Source organism: Xenopus tropicalis, chromosome 8 (genome assembly GCF_000004195.4).
Source record: "Xenopus tropicalis strain Nigerian chromosome 8, UCB_Xtro_10.0, whole genome shotgun sequence".
In the NCBI taxonomy this organism is placed as follows: domain Eukaryota; kingdom Metazoa; phylum Chordata; class Amphibia; order Anura; family Pipidae; genus Xenopus; species Xenopus tropicalis.
This window is the reverse complement of record NC_030684.2, coordinates 120,014,289-120,031,908: the sequence shown is the minus strand read 5'-3', so window position 1 is coordinate 120,031,908 and position 17,620 is coordinate 120,014,289. Positions and strand designations below refer to the sequence as shown.

The window sequence follows — 17,620 nt, the reverse complement described above, 5'->3', positions numbered from 1 at the left end:
AGCCCTGCCCCCGTGATGTCACAGCCCGCCTCCTCCCTGGCCCTCGACACTGTGAATTTGATAAGTACCCCAATATCTGTTCTTTGATCCCATACAGACCCACCTACTGAGATATATTTTGTTGGTTACCTGTATTGCTTTTTCAGTGTCTTGGTTCCCCAGCAGATGTAGCAGATGCTCACAGTGAAGACTAATGAGAAGTTCCACAGGAACTGGATAAAAGTGCCCCCACTCTTCACACAGTGTGTAATCCTACAAAAGAGAGAGGGTAAATGCATTGCAGCAGACAGATATTGCTAACACTGCAAATGATTTTCTATATACTTTAGCGCCTATAGTATATAAAGTATTAGCCAAGTAAATTAGCCTCTAAGACTGGGGGTCTTGGAATGCTCCTATGATTTCAAACTTAAAATAGCTAGACTGTTTTGGGAAAAAATACTCTATAAAATGAATCTAGCAGTATGCCCAGGAAAAACTAGATCTGATGGGAATATGGCTGACATGGGTGAAACAGATATCCTGGTCTGCCCCTAAAGTAAGGAGGTCATTGCAGAAAAGCTGAACACAGTCAGTAAATAAATGACAGCCAGGCCTATGAAAAGTCAAAATTAACCATTTTGCCTAGACGTAAAAAAGCAGAAACAAAATTTTAAGCAGATAAACAGGAGAAGAAGAGGGTAGCAGTATCATCGGCTAACACCACAGCAATGCTATTTGTTTCATTATTAAACTGATCACCTTGGCATCCAGCATAATACTGAGAACGGTGTGTGGATCTTCCTTGCAGTCCTTCTTAAGTTCCTGCCATGTTACCCAAGATGAATCTTCTTTCAGACTTAAAATCTGAAGAAAATAAATGTTGGAAAAGAATAAATATTATTTCTTGTAATTTCCCCACTGTAGTGACTTGTTTTTGCAGTTAACAAAGGCTCATACAAACTGGGCATCACTATTCCCTAACAAGCTGAATGTGTGGTACGGTGTTATCCAGTCAAAATGCTACAGTTACCACTTCTGTAATGAAAACAGTGATTTCAGAAGCCGCAATAGTTGTATCATAATCAGCTTGAAGAAGGAACTAAAATAATCTCAAAGTCTGCTATGGTGATCAACTGATTTATGGCCGTCAACTGTGTTAGCACATCAGTACATATCACTTGGGTTGCTTTTTTGTGCAATATCCAGCAATATCTAGTATTGAATAGGGATTACCAAGAGAGGGATATTTCTGTCAGTGGTTTTCAACATGTTTACTGCTGCTGACCTTGTTCTTGAGGTTTCGAGAAATCAGATTGCTGACTGCATGTTGGTTCTGCTCAAAATATATATCTCCTACTATGACAGATCCCCAGAATAGTCTCCATTATACATAAGCTTTCTGTCCATGACAGAAGCAATGTCATTCCTACGCTTGGGGGCAGATTTACTAAAACTAGAATTTTTTTCTGGCTTCGAAAGTCGTATAAACTTGACTTGGTATTTTTTCAAATGAAACATGATCATTCTTGCATTTATTAAATGTCACAATAATGTTGCTAAGGTCAAACAAAAATACTGAGTTTACATTCTGAAAATCAAGTTTTTTTTCAAGGTGAGAAATTTAAATGGCTGTTCATTTCCATGAATCCTCTTTATTATTTTCAAACAGGAAGTGCTGCAGCGGCCATTTTAGTTTCAATTGAAACTGGAGGAAATGGAAAACGACGATGGGATTAACTTCCCCTTAAAACTGAAACAGAAAACTATGGGATTGACTTCCTCTTGAAAATGGGTGAAATAAAAAAAAAACAATGATGTGAGTAACTTCGCCTTGAAAGTGTGTCAAGGACAGGCTGTCACTGGCTATTCTTTTCCTCTACTATTCTAAGCCTTTATAGGACTCAATGGTTCTCAGCAGCTTAAAGCTGGTGTACTTTGTCTCAAATTTTTCGAGAAAAACAAACGAAACAATCATATACTACAAAAATACACACACGTAAATCTTAAAAAAAAAAAATCGAACTATTCTCAGAAAACCTTAGTAAATGGGACCCTTGTTGTCAATAGGAGACAATCCTACAGCTTAAAGATAGAAAGATCAAATCAGCTGACAAATAATTGCTTGTACGGAGTACCTTTTGATACACGGCCATTTCACTCCTTTTGTTCTGCAGCTCCAGTTTCAGATCTTCATCAATATCTGGTTCGCACATACAGTAAGATAGTATCTCTATGCAGGCGTCCAGAGGCCACTTGTGCAGGAAACGGAGGGCCAGCTTGCTTCTCAGACTAGGGTCTTTTACAGCAAAGAGATATCTATGGCCATCCTTTTCTAAAGACAACACACAAAAAACTTCTTTAGTGAATACACAACTTATAGCCTTTGCTATGTGAACCAAAAACGAACACTGAATTTACCTTCAGCAGCTGCACAGGAAAGGATGGCATCTCTGATCCCTACAAGATCTTTCAGGTCATAGCTGTACAAATCCAAAATCTGCAATGGACGTGACCATTCTTTTGCAGAAACTGCTTCTTGAAAGGCTTCTGTTACCACAGCGTTTGCAGTGGGGGAATGAAGTCCCAGTAAAGCCAAAGCTGAACATGGCTTCCCACACAGAGTACTAGCAAAGCCATTACCCTCAGATGGACAGTCTTGAAAAGGGGCGGACATAGCAGAGATAAACCTTTGCAGAACTGGGAACTCCAAAAGCAGAGAATCACATTCTTTGGCAATGTTTTCCATATCTAAAGGACTTTCTTTCTTACTTCCTATTAATTCCATCCATGAAAGACCAGACTTGGTAGGCTTTTGGGACTTAGCAGCACTTAAACAGGCCACAGCAGCTGCTATCCTTGACTTAGACTTCAAGAAATTCAGAGCTGAAGCTGTGAGATAGCGCTGGTTATGGTCAGGGGCAGGAGATGCAGGACTACTGGCACCGATTTTATCTTCTTCGTCATGCCCACAGCTGGGAATATTGATTTCCATGTCGGGCAAGGTGAGCTCAACGCAGTGCCAAGTTATCTGGCCAATACTGCGCATTACACACTGAGCATGCTTGTGCTTTCTCACATTACAAAACGACATTGGCTCACAGCAGTAATCAGCTATGACCTGCTCAACACTCACGCCAAGGTTTTCTTTATCCAAAAGTGACGACAACCTGTGAAACATAAAAATGTGCGTAGATAGAAAAGTAAACAACATAACATTGTTAGTAACCGAGAGTTAAGAAGTAATTCTTTTAAACGTAGGCTTCTCCATAAATGAAAGATTATAGAGTGTGATTCTTTGCTGGAATCACCTTACCTCTCTGGTGGAACCTGTCTTTCAAAGAGCATATGGGAAATCATCTGAGAAGGTTTTTGGTGTAACAGAACAAAAGGATTCCCAACTTTCACTTCAAGGGAAGGATCTGCCAAGAAACAGGATAAATTCCTTTAGACTTTCTCATTCATTTCAATGGCACAACAAAACCAAAACAATGATGTACTACTGCATATATCAGAGATATCCAGCCTTTAGATGTATTGCTAAATAACAAGCGGCTAAGCACTGTATAGATTAGCAGCACACTCACATATAGTGACAGTTTCTGCACTAATAAATGCTTAGGCTCTAAGCCAAAGACTAGAAAGTCAATGTCTCATTACTTCAGTCCCCAAAAAAGTGCCATGTTTAAAGTTAAATGCAGAAATATTCTTTGGAGCCAGTCTCAATTTGTGTGTCCTTTCAGCCTTTAGAGAGTTAGTTGACTAACAGTGCACTATGCAATGTAGCTTATGTATAACCTCTAGCAGGATTCTACCTTTCCTTATCCTCCTGGTATCAATTCAGCAATCCCCTCTGCTTAAACCCATGTAAGTGCTCTGTTTCAGCAATCCCCTCTAGTTAATTATGTGCAAGTGCTCCCTTGCATGTACTAAATTGTGTTCTTTCAGGTTAATTACTTCTTCCACAAAGAGCCACATTATAACAACCAGTAGGTAAAAGCACACCCTTGGAGATTTATTTAAGCATTTACTTATGGAGATGCCACATACACACTACACATTGGGTTAGTTGTCTCTAAAGGCTGAAGCATGCACATAGCATAAAATGCCTGTGAAAGCCTTTAGAGGAACAGTTCAGTGTCAAAATAAAATTGGTTAAATAAATAGGCCATGCAAGATAAAAAAATGTTTCTAATATAGTAAGTTAGCTATGTAAGTTATAAAGGCTGGAGTGAGCAGATGTCTAACATAATAGCCAGAACACTACTTCCTGCTTTCAGCTCTATAACCTCTTAGTTAGTTGTTGACTTTAGGGGGGGGGGCCACATTGGACACAACTGTTCAGTTAGTTTGTGAGCCCGCAGGTCAGATTCAACAGCAAACTAACTGAACAGTTATGTCCCACATGGTCCTCCTCATGTCACTGGTTATTGAAGTTAGAAGAGGAAGTTGAGTTCTGGCTATTATGTTAGACATTTGCTTACTCCAGCCTTTACAGATTACATTTTTGCACAACTATTGAAAACATTTTTTATTTTGCGCAGTCTGTCTATTTACCCAGTTTAATTTTTTACTGTTCCTTTAAATGTATATCAGAGTGGACCTCACTGTGCTGAAATGCCATATAGGAGCTGACCAATTCCTGAAACCCACAAAAAAAAATAATAATACTTTTCAAAATACAAATGTACATTAAAGGTTACCGATAGGTCACGTTGATTGTTACATTAACTAAATCTGCCTGTTTTGCCAGCCTGAGTGGCCTGTTAGTTATAGATTCTAATGAGACTGAATTACTGCTGCACAAATATGGCAGTTCCCTCATATTGGAACATGGGGGATCAGATAGGGAATGTAAAAGCATCAGGCAAGTACTTTTACGGCATAATTATAAATCTCATGCAAAAGAAATGTTATGATATATTTGAAAAAGCCTGTAGGTGTCAGTATCTCTTTATCAGCCAAACCCTTCGCTTATCCTCTTGTAAAACCTGGTTTTCTGCTGTAAAGTTGACCTAGAAATAACCCTGTTAAACGCAGAAAACTCATTAAAGAAACATGCTCCTTAACGGAGTTGATGCCAAAACTGGCAGAAGTTACGGATTTGAAAAACGAGCAGCCTCTAGGACCGTCTTAACTAGATTACCACTAAGGCTGTTGGATTTTGTTCTTTAGTACATCTTTTATATATATCCTAAAGGTTACATAATATTGTCTGTAGCACAATAATGCACCCAATACAGTAAAGCCTTTTTTAAGCTGCCCCTACTTATGTCTTGCTTTTTGATACCACATTCAGATACAGGTGTGGAATCCGTTATTCAGAATGCTGACCTGGGGTTTTTTGGATAAAGGGTCTTTCTGTAGTTTGGATCTCAATACCTTAGGTCTACCAAAAAAACATTTAAACATTCATTAAACCCAATAGGATTGTTCTGCCCCCAATAAGGGGTAATTATATCTTAGTTGGGATCAAGTACAGGTACTGTTTTATTATTACAGAGAAAAGGGAATCATTTAACCATGAAATAAACCCAATAGGGCTGTTCTGCCCCCAATAAGGGGTAATTATATCTTAGTTGGGATCAAGTACAGGTACTGTTTTATTATTACAGAGAAAAGGGAATCATTTAACCATGAAATAAACCCAATAGGGCTGTTCTGCCCCCAATAAGGGGTAATTATATCTTAGTTGGGATCAAGTACAGGTAGTTTTATTATTACAGAGAAAAGGGAATCATTTAACCATGAAATAAACCCAATAGGGCTGTTCTGCCCCCAATAAGGGGTAATTATATCTTAGTTGGGATCAAGTACAAGGTACTATTTTATTATTACAGGGAAAGAGGAAATACTTTTTAAAAATGTGAATTATTTGATTAAAATGAGTCTATGGTAGATGGCCTTCCCGTAATTTGGAGCTTTCAGGATAACTGGTTTCCCGATTCTTGCAAAATCCAAATTTAAATTTAAAAAAAATCAGATCCACAGTAGATGCAATTTCCAGCAGAAACAAAATATCTTGAAATATGATGTATAGTATAGTCACTGCTTAGAGTTGTAACCCCAGTGTCATATGCAGTTAAAAACCTGTTTTGCCTCCTTTGCTTTAAAAGAGAAATAATAGAAAGTAACAGCTACCACACTAACATACAAGAAATCCTGCATAGAAAAGCTAACAATGATGAGTTCCAAAATGTACTTACCCAGCTCTGTATTTATACTCTGGATTATAACCTTGGCCATTGTGTCTAGGTAGGTGAAAAACTTCTTAACATTATCAGGTTTTGGGCCGTGACCATTCAGAGACTTTGCGATTTCATCCAGATTTGTCAAGAGAAGGTCCATCTGCTGGCGTACGGGATGAACTTGCACATCTTGGGGTTTCATGGACAACTGATCCATTAATGACTGAACCGGATTTCCTTTTGGTTCTGATTTCAACATTAATAACAAAAAGTAGAAACAATACATGCAATTCTGGAAGTGAACTAAAACAACAACAAAAATACATATTTTTTTCAACTGGCACCAGGACAATACTCTAGTACCAGTCCCACTTTTCCATTAACAAGCTTTTAAAGAACAGCAAAAAATCCCCATGTACATGTTGACTTGTTGACTTGTTTTCTGATGCATAAAATCTGCTGTAATGATTCTTATACAGCTACAAATTCAGAAAAAGAATGTTCTGTACAAGTCCATACACTAATAATTCATTGAATAGTATCAGCTTGCAGCACAAAAATCACTTCCAAACAATGTCCCAAACACATGCCAAGAAGGGGCATCAGCATGTGAAATGTTTCACTTAAAGAAGAACAAATATATCATATAAACCAGATCATATGTAAAACCCTGCTAAAGCTAAATAAGCCATTTTCATAAAAATATACTTTTTTTAGTCGTATGTGCCATTGAGTAATCCTAAATAGAAAATTGCCCTTTTAAGAATTAAGGGCCGCCTCCTGGGATCATATGATTCACAGTGCACACAAACAAGCCAAGGGCACACATACATGCTAGGCCCCATCAGCCAATGAATGGACAGAGTTCTGCCTTTTGCTCCCACACTACTTCCTGTTACAGTTAGAGCTGCATTATTTCCTGTCAGCTGATCTCTGAGGGAGCACACAGCCCATCACTAAATGGTGGATCAAGGGAAAGGATGTAAAAGGGCAATATTTACCGATAGATATTATAGTTTGCCAAGATTCTTTAATAGGTCACTTAACATAATATAAATTATCTGTTGGTTAAGTATTCGTTCTGGGGGTATAGTTTACTTTTAGACACACTGACACATGGTACTCATTAGAAATGCAGTTTGGCTTAGCCTACTAAGATGCCACATATGGGCATGAACTGGCAACTGTAAGGTCAATTATTGTTAACTTAATACCAAATGCTTATGTTTGTGGTCCTACAAAGACAAGTATTTTGCAAGCTCTTTAGACGAAAGAATCCACTGGTACACTTCAAACAGGGGGAAAGTAACTGATACTAGCAGATGGCTACATTTACTGACTTTAATGGGGGCATAATAAAAGAATAGGTTTTCTTATTTTCTATAAGGCTATTTCCATACATAGGCTCATATTGCAAATAGCATAAGAGCACACTGGCATTTTTACCATTTCCATGCTGAATACTTGAAGCCTGTGTAAGAAGCCAATTGCCAAGTACTAAATATTGTAATCAATTTAATACATTACTCATGAACACTGCATGCAAATGTATTCACTGAATGCTTAAGGCCGAATGCAAATTAATGACTTGAGCTCAACGCTGATCCCTTCGTTTGAGAAAGAATCATATATGACATATTAAGACCACAAATATTTACACCACAATTGTGGTAAACAACAATTCACACAACATACTGTAAGATTAACTTGTTTCACTGACTTTCAGAATCTATTAGGCTGCAGAGAAATTAGAAGAGGCCAGCATTTAGCAAAGTGTCTCAAATATTTTACAAAAAATGAGCAATAAATGGTAAAAGTATGAATAAACATTTAAAGGCAATTGCAGACAGTGTAGTGAGAATATATTGAAACACCCACTTCCAGCTGCAGAACCCTGGCTTCCACTGGATTGAAAGTGATGAGGGTTACCAGACATGACTAAAAACATATTTTTGGAAGATATTTTCCTGTACACCTTGACCTGCACAGCTTGCAACTTATGTCAGCGGATGCATGCCATTGGGCAGGTTGTTTGGGCAGTTTAGCTTACTATTACAACCATATCTACAATAATAAAAATCTATTTGGACCTGCACAGAGACTGTATTGGAGTTTTAGAGCCTTATGCTATTACTAAGTTATGAAGTGGATGCAGAGAAATGTATTTTGAAAAAAATATTTTATTTTCAAGTGCTTTCAGGATGCCATAGATCATGCAAAGGCTTACTTAGCATTAGAAAGGCTTACTCACCATGAGAACTGATTGCAGCTTTTAGCAGAGTAAGAATCTGTTCAAGCTCATAGCCCAAGGTAATGTCACGCACGATGCACTCATCATTCAGCACTGGGTAGCACGTATGAAAGAGCTCTGTGATGTTACACTTGAACTGACTGTTTATTCTCTCTTCTGCAATGTGAGCGGAGAAGACATAATGTGAAGGTTCCATCAGCTCTCATATGATCGAGGCAGTATAATATTATGACATTTTTAAAGTGGGTGTTTTATGATGCAATTGCTTTCCAATTTTGCTTCTCTTAATTATGACATTTTTCTGTATGGCTATGGTTGTCATTGCCGCTGGCTACTAACATGGAAGTCATTCTATCAGGAAAGAAAATCCTGTGTGTATCAAAACTGTATTTATTACAGTGATTCCAACAAACTGCTATTAATGATAAGAATGCAGAGACCAGAGAGAGTCAAATCTAGCACTCACATTGGGCTGGGAGCTATGGGACGCTACTTGAGGCTGGAGTACGGTTTCTATTCTTAATCAAGGCCACAAGATGATTATTTCACCACAAACACAGTGTGAGTGAAAATTTTGACTCTCTGTTGCCTGCACGCTTGATTGCTCAAAGAGTTAAACTCTTGAGTAATTCTGGTTCTGGGGGTACAACATTGTTCTGGATACTGTAATTTTATGTATTACTAAGTTTATTATGACTATGTGGAGCAGGGATCTTTATATATTAATTATTCAAATGCAGGGAATTTCTAAAGTAGCAGAAAAAAAGTTCAAATGTAAAATTTTGCATTTTTGCAAAATAAAAATAATGGCTAAACCTAAACCTAAATTCATTATTAAATATTATTTCAAAAGGGGTGGTTCCCCTTTAAGTATGTTATAGAATGGCCAGTTCTAATCAACTTTTTAATTGGTCTTCATAACATATTTTATTTTATAGTTTCTGAATTATTTGCCTTCTTCTCATCCTCTCCAACTTCTAAATAGGGATCACTGACCCCAGCAGCTGAAAAAACGATTGTTCTGCAAGGTTACAATTTTATTGTTGTTACTTTTTATTACTTATTTTCTATTCAGGTCCTATCTTCTAAATATATCAGTCTCTTATTCCGCCAACTCCCTGGTTGCTGAGGTATATTGAACCCTAGCAACCAGATAACTGCTGAAATTTCTAACTGGAGAGTTGCTGAACCAAAAGTGAAATAATTAAAGAAACCACAAATAATAAAACATGAAGACCAATTGCAACTGATCTCAGAAAATCACTTCTTACATTATACAGAAAGTTAACTCAAAGCTTAACCCTTTTAATTAAACCCTTACATTCTTTTGGTGCATTCTATGTCTTTAGGAAACACAGTATAAACAGAAATGCTTTATGGCAGTCATTTGCTTCCCAAACAAAAGAAGAAATGAGAATACCTAATTCAGTCTGGCCAAGAGAAGAACTAGCATAGTTCATGATTTTACTCAGCTGCTGAAGGACAGCCGGAAGCCCTCGAATTCCCTCAGGATGATCCAGGATACAGTCTGGTTTCCGACCTGCAAAAAACATACTTGTTTTTAATTTTTATTTTTCTATTTCTGTCACTAACATGCAAAATTATGAACTGGCATGGGGTCTAGTATCCAGTTATCCATAAAGCAAAGATACACGCAAGCAATTATGCGTGGATTTACTTTTTCTCTGTAATAATATTAATAGATTTTTCAAAATTTAATATATTCAAATTTTCAGTTTCTTTTATTTAAAAAGATGCGAAAATTCAAAAATCTTGAATGTGCTCCTACATAATAAAAACGCAAATGTATATAAAAAAAACCAACAACATTCTACTCTTTATTTTTAATGTTTCTGCCAAATTTCAAATTATATATAGATAAAAAATATAATTGATGTACTAATAACAAATAAGCTGAGCATCCACAAATCCTGAAGTACCTTTTGTTTCCAGGGTGCAGTTCAGCCGCCTCTCTGTGGTTTCCAGTAGCTGCCTGCATGTCTTCCAGAGATGGGCTTGAGTGCAGGCTAAGTCAAAAGCTGCCATTGCTGAAGGATTTAGCTCGTCTAACACATGCCTCCAGGGGTCGCACTTTTCCAAGCGAGCACCTTTTACCCAGAAGTCATCATGCAGCGTGGGTATTGGCCCTTCAGCAGGAGCAAGCAGCTTGTCTGTCACATCAGAAATGGAATAAAACACCATACCTGTGGGCAAAAATACAGTCTAATTATAGAAAACGTTCAATATATTTTAAAAAGCAAACCAACAAAGATAAGACTTCAATAAAAAGTCTATAAATTCAGTTATTTAGTTGCCTCACATTTTTATGCAATTGTTTTGTTCACCCCACTGAACTAAAGCTGAAAAAGTCTGCACTTCAACTGCATCTGAGTTGTTTCATTTAAAATTCATTGTAATGTACAGAACCAAAATTAGAAAAAAAGTTGTCTCTGTCCAAATATTTATGGACCTAATTGTATGTTACTTTTAAAGAAACGTACGTTTAAACTCCACTGACCCCCAGTTAAAAGACTTATGAGTACATTATTTTCGCTATTTATATGAACTACTACTGACTAGTTATTGGGCCCCTAGACTTATGCAGTTTATCTAACTTATTAAAAAACTTACATAACTTCCATATTAAGCAATAACAGCCAGAGCAGGGGCAGGAAGGAGTGTAGGGTATAAACTTAGGACAAACTCCACTGATCCCCAATGAACTGACTAATTAGTGCATTAATTAATAAAACTCTTTCTATATAACTGGTATGGGCCCCAAAGTTTCTGATGGCAGCCCTGCTTATAGGTATCTAATGGATCGGCCTCCAGTATGAAAAGGATGGATTACATCTAAGTGGCCATGTAACAAATATATCGGTTAGTAGTGTCGATAGCTTATCCAAAATATACAAAACAATATGGGGCACATATATTAAATCTTTAACATTTCTCATTTTTTTTCTTTTTAAAAATTGGTATAAACTAATTTCCACGAATGTCTGAAAAAGTCCATGAGGGGAAAAGTCACAACTTTTTTTTTTTTTTTTTTTTTTTTTTTAATTGCCACACTGAAACCTTAACTTTTTTGAACTGTCGCACAAAAAAACAGCGTCAAAAATCCAAAACCTCTAAAGTTTTGAAGCAAAAGAATGATCCTCCAGGGAAAGGAAGGGACATCTGCCATTGACTTCTACATGATCTCAGCAAGTTTTAGCTGGGGAATGTCTGATTCGGATTTGTAGCCGTTTTGTCGCATAGTAAATCTTGAAAAAGTTGTGCATTTTTTTTCTGCAACTTTTAGTGCTAAAAATCCAAATCGGGGGGGGCAACCTATGGCACCAAATGCAGAAAATCCAATACATGTGCTCCATACAAGATCTGAACAACTACCAAACCCAAAACCGAATTGCATATTTCTATGTATCGCTTATAAACAAAAGTTTTGTTGTTTTTAACTTGATTTGTCCATATTTTTAAAGTCACGTGAGATTTAGAATAGGTTTAGTAAAATACATGGAAGTTGGTTGAATCTGAACCTTGCAAAACAAAAAAAAAAAAGTGATGGGATACAGGTTTTAGAGGACCCCTGTATAGAAACCCACGTGGATTTTTAGATCTAAGTTCCAATTTTTAAAATTCTATTGTACTTGACTGCCTAAAAGCAATCCTTTGTTTTCATATTTGATACATTATATCCCTCTCTATAACAAAAATATTGCTTTTACTTTTTAGTCTTCGCTGTAAATTTGGTCAGTGCCATATAGTGTAATAGTTTAAAAACGCAAAAGTAGCAACATCACCTGCTGCAGCAGCACTCCCAATGGCCTGCAGGGTAGAGCGACTATTGCTCAGCTTCCTGGTGCCACTCTCCGAGCTCTGGTTTTCAATCCTTTGCTCCACGCTGGATAATTCCCTCACAACATCTTGGTAACGCTCCATGAATATCAGTTCCCCATAGCTTGAGGTTGATTGGAGGTTAAACATCAGTGCAACCTGCAGACATACATTCCAGTTAACTGCTAGTCATGCTATGTATGACAAGGACATTTCTTTTAAAACAAGATCAGTCACATACTGTAAATTTAATTCTTAAGAAAGAATCTAGATGTTGTTAAGAAGCTTATGGTATACCATCCTCTATCCGGAAATGACAGCAAAATATTTAATTGCTGCAGGCTACGTTTACTATTTTAAGCACTTATTTTAAGCACTCTATGTGCAGTGAATAAGTGAGGAAAAGCTTCAAGGGTACAAATTGAACCTTCACCCGCACACCCTTAGCTCTCCAACAATCACTCACCGCTGGGTGCACAATGCTCAGGGGGATCGGCACCCCCTCCACAGACTCCAAACAAACAAATGGCAGTGGCACTCAAGAGCTTCCGACGGGACTTAACCCTTAAAAATCTTTATTGCGGAAAAAATGCAAAAATGCAAAATTGCATTTTTTCCCGCAATAAAGATTTTTAAGGGTTAAGTCCTGTCGGAAGCTCTTGAATGCCACTGCAATTTGTTTGTTTGAAAAGCTTCAAGGGGTCAGTAAGTACCCCCTGTGGTATGTGTTTTTTTGCAGACAGTCATGATATTGCTTGGTTTGTCTCTCTCTTCTGCACATACTGCAGTTTTGAGGATAAAATGTCTGCTGGAAAAGCTACTGAGGCTTTTTTTTATGCTTGCAGAGAGCAATCCATATCCTGGTACTCTTGTGGCTATTTCTATGTCATTTCTGACAAGTCAAAACTCCCATTTTGGATGTCTATGGCATGGGTTCTTGATATGATCAGGTAATTAGAGCCACTGTCCTAAAAGGCAAAGAAGGACCATTGGCTTACATCATAGTTCAGGTATCCAGAAACCAGTTATCCAGAAAGTTCCAAATTACGGAAAAGCCATCTCCCATAGACTCCATTATGGGCAAATAATTAAAATTTTTAAAAATGATTTCCTTTTTCTCTGTAATAATAAAACAGTACTTTGTACTTGATCCCAACTAAGATATAATGAATCCTTATTGGAGGCAAAACAATTCTATTGGGTTTATTCAATACTTAAATTATATTTAGCAGACTTTAGTTATGGAGATTCAAATTACGGAAAGACCCCTTATCTGGAAGACCTCAGGTCCTGAGCATTCTGGAAAACAGGTCCCATACCTGTATAGGTTTTCTCCTCTGGGGTAAAAGCAATAGCAGGCAAATGGTCAATCCTTCCTGTCACAGGAATGAAAGCCATCCACCTGTCACTCTATAGATGGATTTCAGCTAGAAAATGCAAACACAAGGGTTTTTTGGCCCAAAATTTAGCCCCAAGTGTACACATGTGATGGGCGTGGGATGACATAAGCCATTATCAGTTGCTATACTGCTGATCAGAATGTCTGTGGCTCATTTAATGACAGTGAAAGGGTTAAAGAGGCTGACACAGGATAAAGGGCTCATAGAGGTCCAAAACATATTGTGTAGTACAAATATGCTTAGTAGTGTTCTCATCTTTAATCCAAATTGTAGGAAAACAGGTTATAAGTTTACTTATAAACTACATAACGTACAAAATCTGAGCCGCTAATGTGACCGAAAATAACATAACACTATTAAACACTAAATAATAAAATTAAATGGCATCACACAAAATGGCATTAATGATGTTACGACAGCAACACTTTACTCATTTGCAGGTTTGCCTTTAAGAATAACTACAAAATAATAAAATGCTGACACATTCAAATGGAACACACTTGATAAAATGGTTAATGCCCCAAAAAATGCAGTTAGAATCAATCTGATTTGTGGTGTGTATCTTAAGTTCAGGATATGAAGTTTAGGAGCGCTAGATGTAACCCAAGCTAAAACACACTAACCTGATGGGCTTCAGGGTAGTTTCCTCTTAGAATACAAGACATCAAGAGAGATTCAGGAGGGGACAGCATCATGGGAATCAAAAGGTTACGCTGTCGTGACTGAATTCTGGGATCAGCCTCGCCTATCGCAGACAGGTTGCTTGCGCAGCTTTCTAGAGCAAAAGGAAAAAAAACATACAAAAAAATTCTATTTTTTAAATGATTTTAATTTTCATAAAGTAATATTCAAATGTTTCTGTCAGCCATTGAGGTACTGCTATTGTCTGCTGCTCATATATGCTATGCAACATGAAGACTTTACCAGTTCCTTACATCAAAGTTAACTTTATTGTAATGACCTTCTTATTAATTTAGAGGTGCTAGTGATTAGGTTTTTCCTATCATTATTAATCCATATATGTCAAACATACCCCTTCTGAACTATCAATTCTGAATTAAAAACCTTTTTATCTGATTGGAGACAGAATTTGAGATGAACAGCCTTACCTTTATGCTCAATATCTAGTATTTTTAATTGCTAATGTATCTATAAAATTGATGAATTTGACTCCAATCCAGATCCTAGATATATGAATTTCTAATAGGCTGCCCAATCAGTGTATTTATTTTATAGTTGTGTATTAATGCATTTTATTCAGTTTTTTGGGTTTTTTTGCATCACTTCTGTTATGTTTCATATAAAATGCTTGACCGTATAATAAATCTTTAGTTTCCTCTACTGACTTCTGTACAAGACTTCATCATTTTATTATAAGGTTCTGCAGTAAGTAAACTGGCCCACTACATGGCAAAGGCTCTACACTGTTGCCCTAATGTATCTGGGAGCCCTTGCTGTCCTTTGTGGTGCAAGGTATTCACATATCTTTATAAATGCAATTTCCCTGTTGCGACCATTAACTTACCTGATGTGCTCAACTCGCTACTTGTGCTCTCCATCTGCTTTTTGCTCCCTGTAAAAAAAAAAAAATAGTAAAGCAAAAGGGAAGTATTAGGAATTTGTGCAATGCCAACAAGGGACTTGCATATATTTGCATGCAGCCAGCACTGCAGTAAGTATCAGATTCAAATAGTGACTCCAGGCATAAAAAAAAAAACCAATAAAAATAAAAGATGTACTCTCCTAATAAGAAATAATAATATTATTATTATTATTATTATTATTATTATTATTATTATTATTAATAATAATAATAATAATAAGAAATAATAAGAAGAAGAAATAATAATAATAATAATAATAATAATAATAATAATAATAATAATAATTTATCAATACTATAATAATAATTTATCAACAGTTAACAGTAAAATAAATATGAGTTCTGTAAGTGGCCAAAAAAAATTACTATATCCCAATTTAGGCGCATACCGATATTCAAGAATCCTACACAGGGAATAAATGGACAGTATCCCTTAACCCTGTAACTGGCTTGCACTGCTGACAAAAGAAATAGCAAATATCCCCTAGTCACCACATACAATAACCTGTATTGTATAAATGTTTATATACTTAAAACCATGGTAAATTGCCCCAAAACACACTGTAAATTCAAATACATTATCTTTCTTAAAAATATATATATCTACATATCCAATGATCATCACAACAGTATAATGAAGGAACAAATCCATTAAGCACGGCCCCTCTCCAGCTCCCTGCCAAAATTTGTCACGCTGCAGTGCTACATATCTACAAACCTCTGTTGTTCTTCCTGCTTCGTCTTCTAAAACCAGAGGCTTTATAAGTCCGATAAGGCCGTCTTGAGGTAATAAGCTCCTCCTCTATAACAAAAAAAACAGCTGCAGTTATGTAAAATTCTTTAATAGGCCACCTAATATGGTTTAAACTGTTGGTTAAGTATTTATTCTGGGGGTATAGTTTTTCTTCAGTCAGTCTGATGTGGCTAAATCAGGAGAGAAATTAGACTTATTGTACAGTTGCACACTTGGGATTTAAAGTTCTTTCAAAGGCAGCTAGTTTTGCAGTAAGAGCAAATATACACTCACCTGCATTTCTATTGCTCATTACTACTCTGTATCTCCACTGGGTATCTGATATATATTTAGACAGCTGAAGCACTCTACTGCTGAATGTTTCCTTGGTCACGGAAAGGTTCATGCACTCCAGTAGTTTAATCTCCTTGTTATGCTCACTCCATGGAGAACAGTCTTTAGGTTCATCCACGTGATCCTTTAGCATTTTCAGAAACTGATCAAGGACCACTTCATCAGCTAAGAACCCCGACAATCCTTTGGTAAAGTGTTTCAGGTCAAGGTAGTTAGGCCTTGGAAGAATGGAGTGTGTTCTTTGAGCATTCTCTACAGTGGAAGTGAGTGAGCCGTTAGAGATCCCTGACAAATCAGCACCGAGAAAGGAACAATCCTTATTAAGGGTGGTTTGGATTGGTGATGATACTGCTAAACACTCTCCTTTATCAAGGCTACTGTCCAATTCAAGTCCTTCAGTTCTCAAATTTACTTTGACTTCTTCTTCATCTTCAGCGGGATAGTCCTCAGACTGTGAAGGTTCTTTATTTAAGTCACTTATTGATGCAAACAATAAGGAGAAAATGTTCTCCATAACTTCAAGGCGAAAAGGGGCAGGCAGTAATTGTAAATAATACTGGCACTTGGTAAAATACTGTACAAAAAAAGCTGAAAGATCTGCAACAAGGAAAATAACCACTCAATTAAAATGAAGCACGTGTTCTACAACAATAACAAATTTGAGAATTTAATTTGTGTTCATTGATACCTTGAAAAGTTAAGGTCTCTTTTTCTGGCACACTTGGAAATTCTGTATCCTCAGAGGATCCACTGAGCAGGTGAGGAAGGCAATCTCTGCACTGTGTATGCCGATGAGCATTAACACACAAAGCATACATTGAATACTTTATGGCACAGAAGGCCTGGAACACAACAGTGTTGCGCTGTGAAATCAAATGATGGCTGTCTAGCTGGTTGGAGGAATCTTAAAGGAAAAGCAGAAATTTGTATCAAATGGAATTAAAAGCCAGTAGTCTACAGGCAATACAATTTTCTGCACATTGAAAATATGCGTATGTTAGTTACACCTACCTTCCCCTGCTGAGGCTGGCCCTCTCTGCAGGAGCTCTAGAACCTCTTCCTCATTAAGTTCTGGGAGTCGGGTTAGATGATGAAGTATATAAAGTGCAGAATGGCGGTCCAGATTGTACAAGTGTTGAAGAATCTCCTTTTTAGGAATAACCTGGCTGAAAGTATAGTAAAAGTAAATATCACTGGGGTTGCACACAATTCACTCTTGCATTTCACTCTTGTCAACCACTCCATGCAACATACTATGGGTTCAATGTAAAAAGT

At 37.0% G+C, this 17,620-nt stretch overlaps 1 protein-coding gene across 2 annotated transcripts in view; it reads right to left on the bottom strand.

The window, feature by feature from the left end:
- The window catches only part of zfyve26 (zinc finger FYVE-type containing 26), a 59,123-nt gene that overhangs the window by 17,029 nt on the left and 24,474 nt on the right, over window positions 1-17,620 (bottom strand). For both annotated transcript variants that reach the window (XM_031891017.1, XM_002937207.4), the window contains exons 8-23: window positions 17,357-17,511; window positions 17,034-17,249; window positions 16,286-16,942; window positions 15,977-16,060; window positions 15,181-15,228; window positions 14,279-14,430; window positions 12,222-12,414; window positions 10,359-10,622; window positions 9,839-9,958; window positions 8,419-8,574; window positions 6,186-6,413; window positions 3,296-3,401; window positions 2,401-3,149; window positions 2,118-2,314; window positions 742-846; window positions 130-252 (exon numbers count right to left, since the gene is read on the bottom strand). In XM_031891017.1, coding sequence (XP_031746877.1) covers window positions 130-252; window positions 742-846; window positions 2,118-2,314; window positions 2,401-3,149; window positions 3,296-3,401; window positions 6,186-6,413; window positions 8,419-8,574; window positions 9,839-9,958; window positions 10,359-10,622; window positions 12,222-12,414; window positions 14,279-14,430; window positions 15,181-15,228; window positions 15,977-16,060; window positions 16,286-16,942; window positions 17,034-17,249; window positions 17,357-17,511 — 3,553 coding nt within the window. The remainder of the gene's footprint in view (window positions 1-129; window positions 253-741; window positions 847-2,117; window positions 2,315-2,400; window positions 3,150-3,295; window positions 3,402-6,185; window positions 6,414-8,418; window positions 8,575-9,838; window positions 9,959-10,358; window positions 10,623-12,221; window positions 12,415-14,278; window positions 14,431-15,180; window positions 15,229-15,976; window positions 16,061-16,285; window positions 16,943-17,033; window positions 17,250-17,356; window positions 17,512-17,620) is intronic.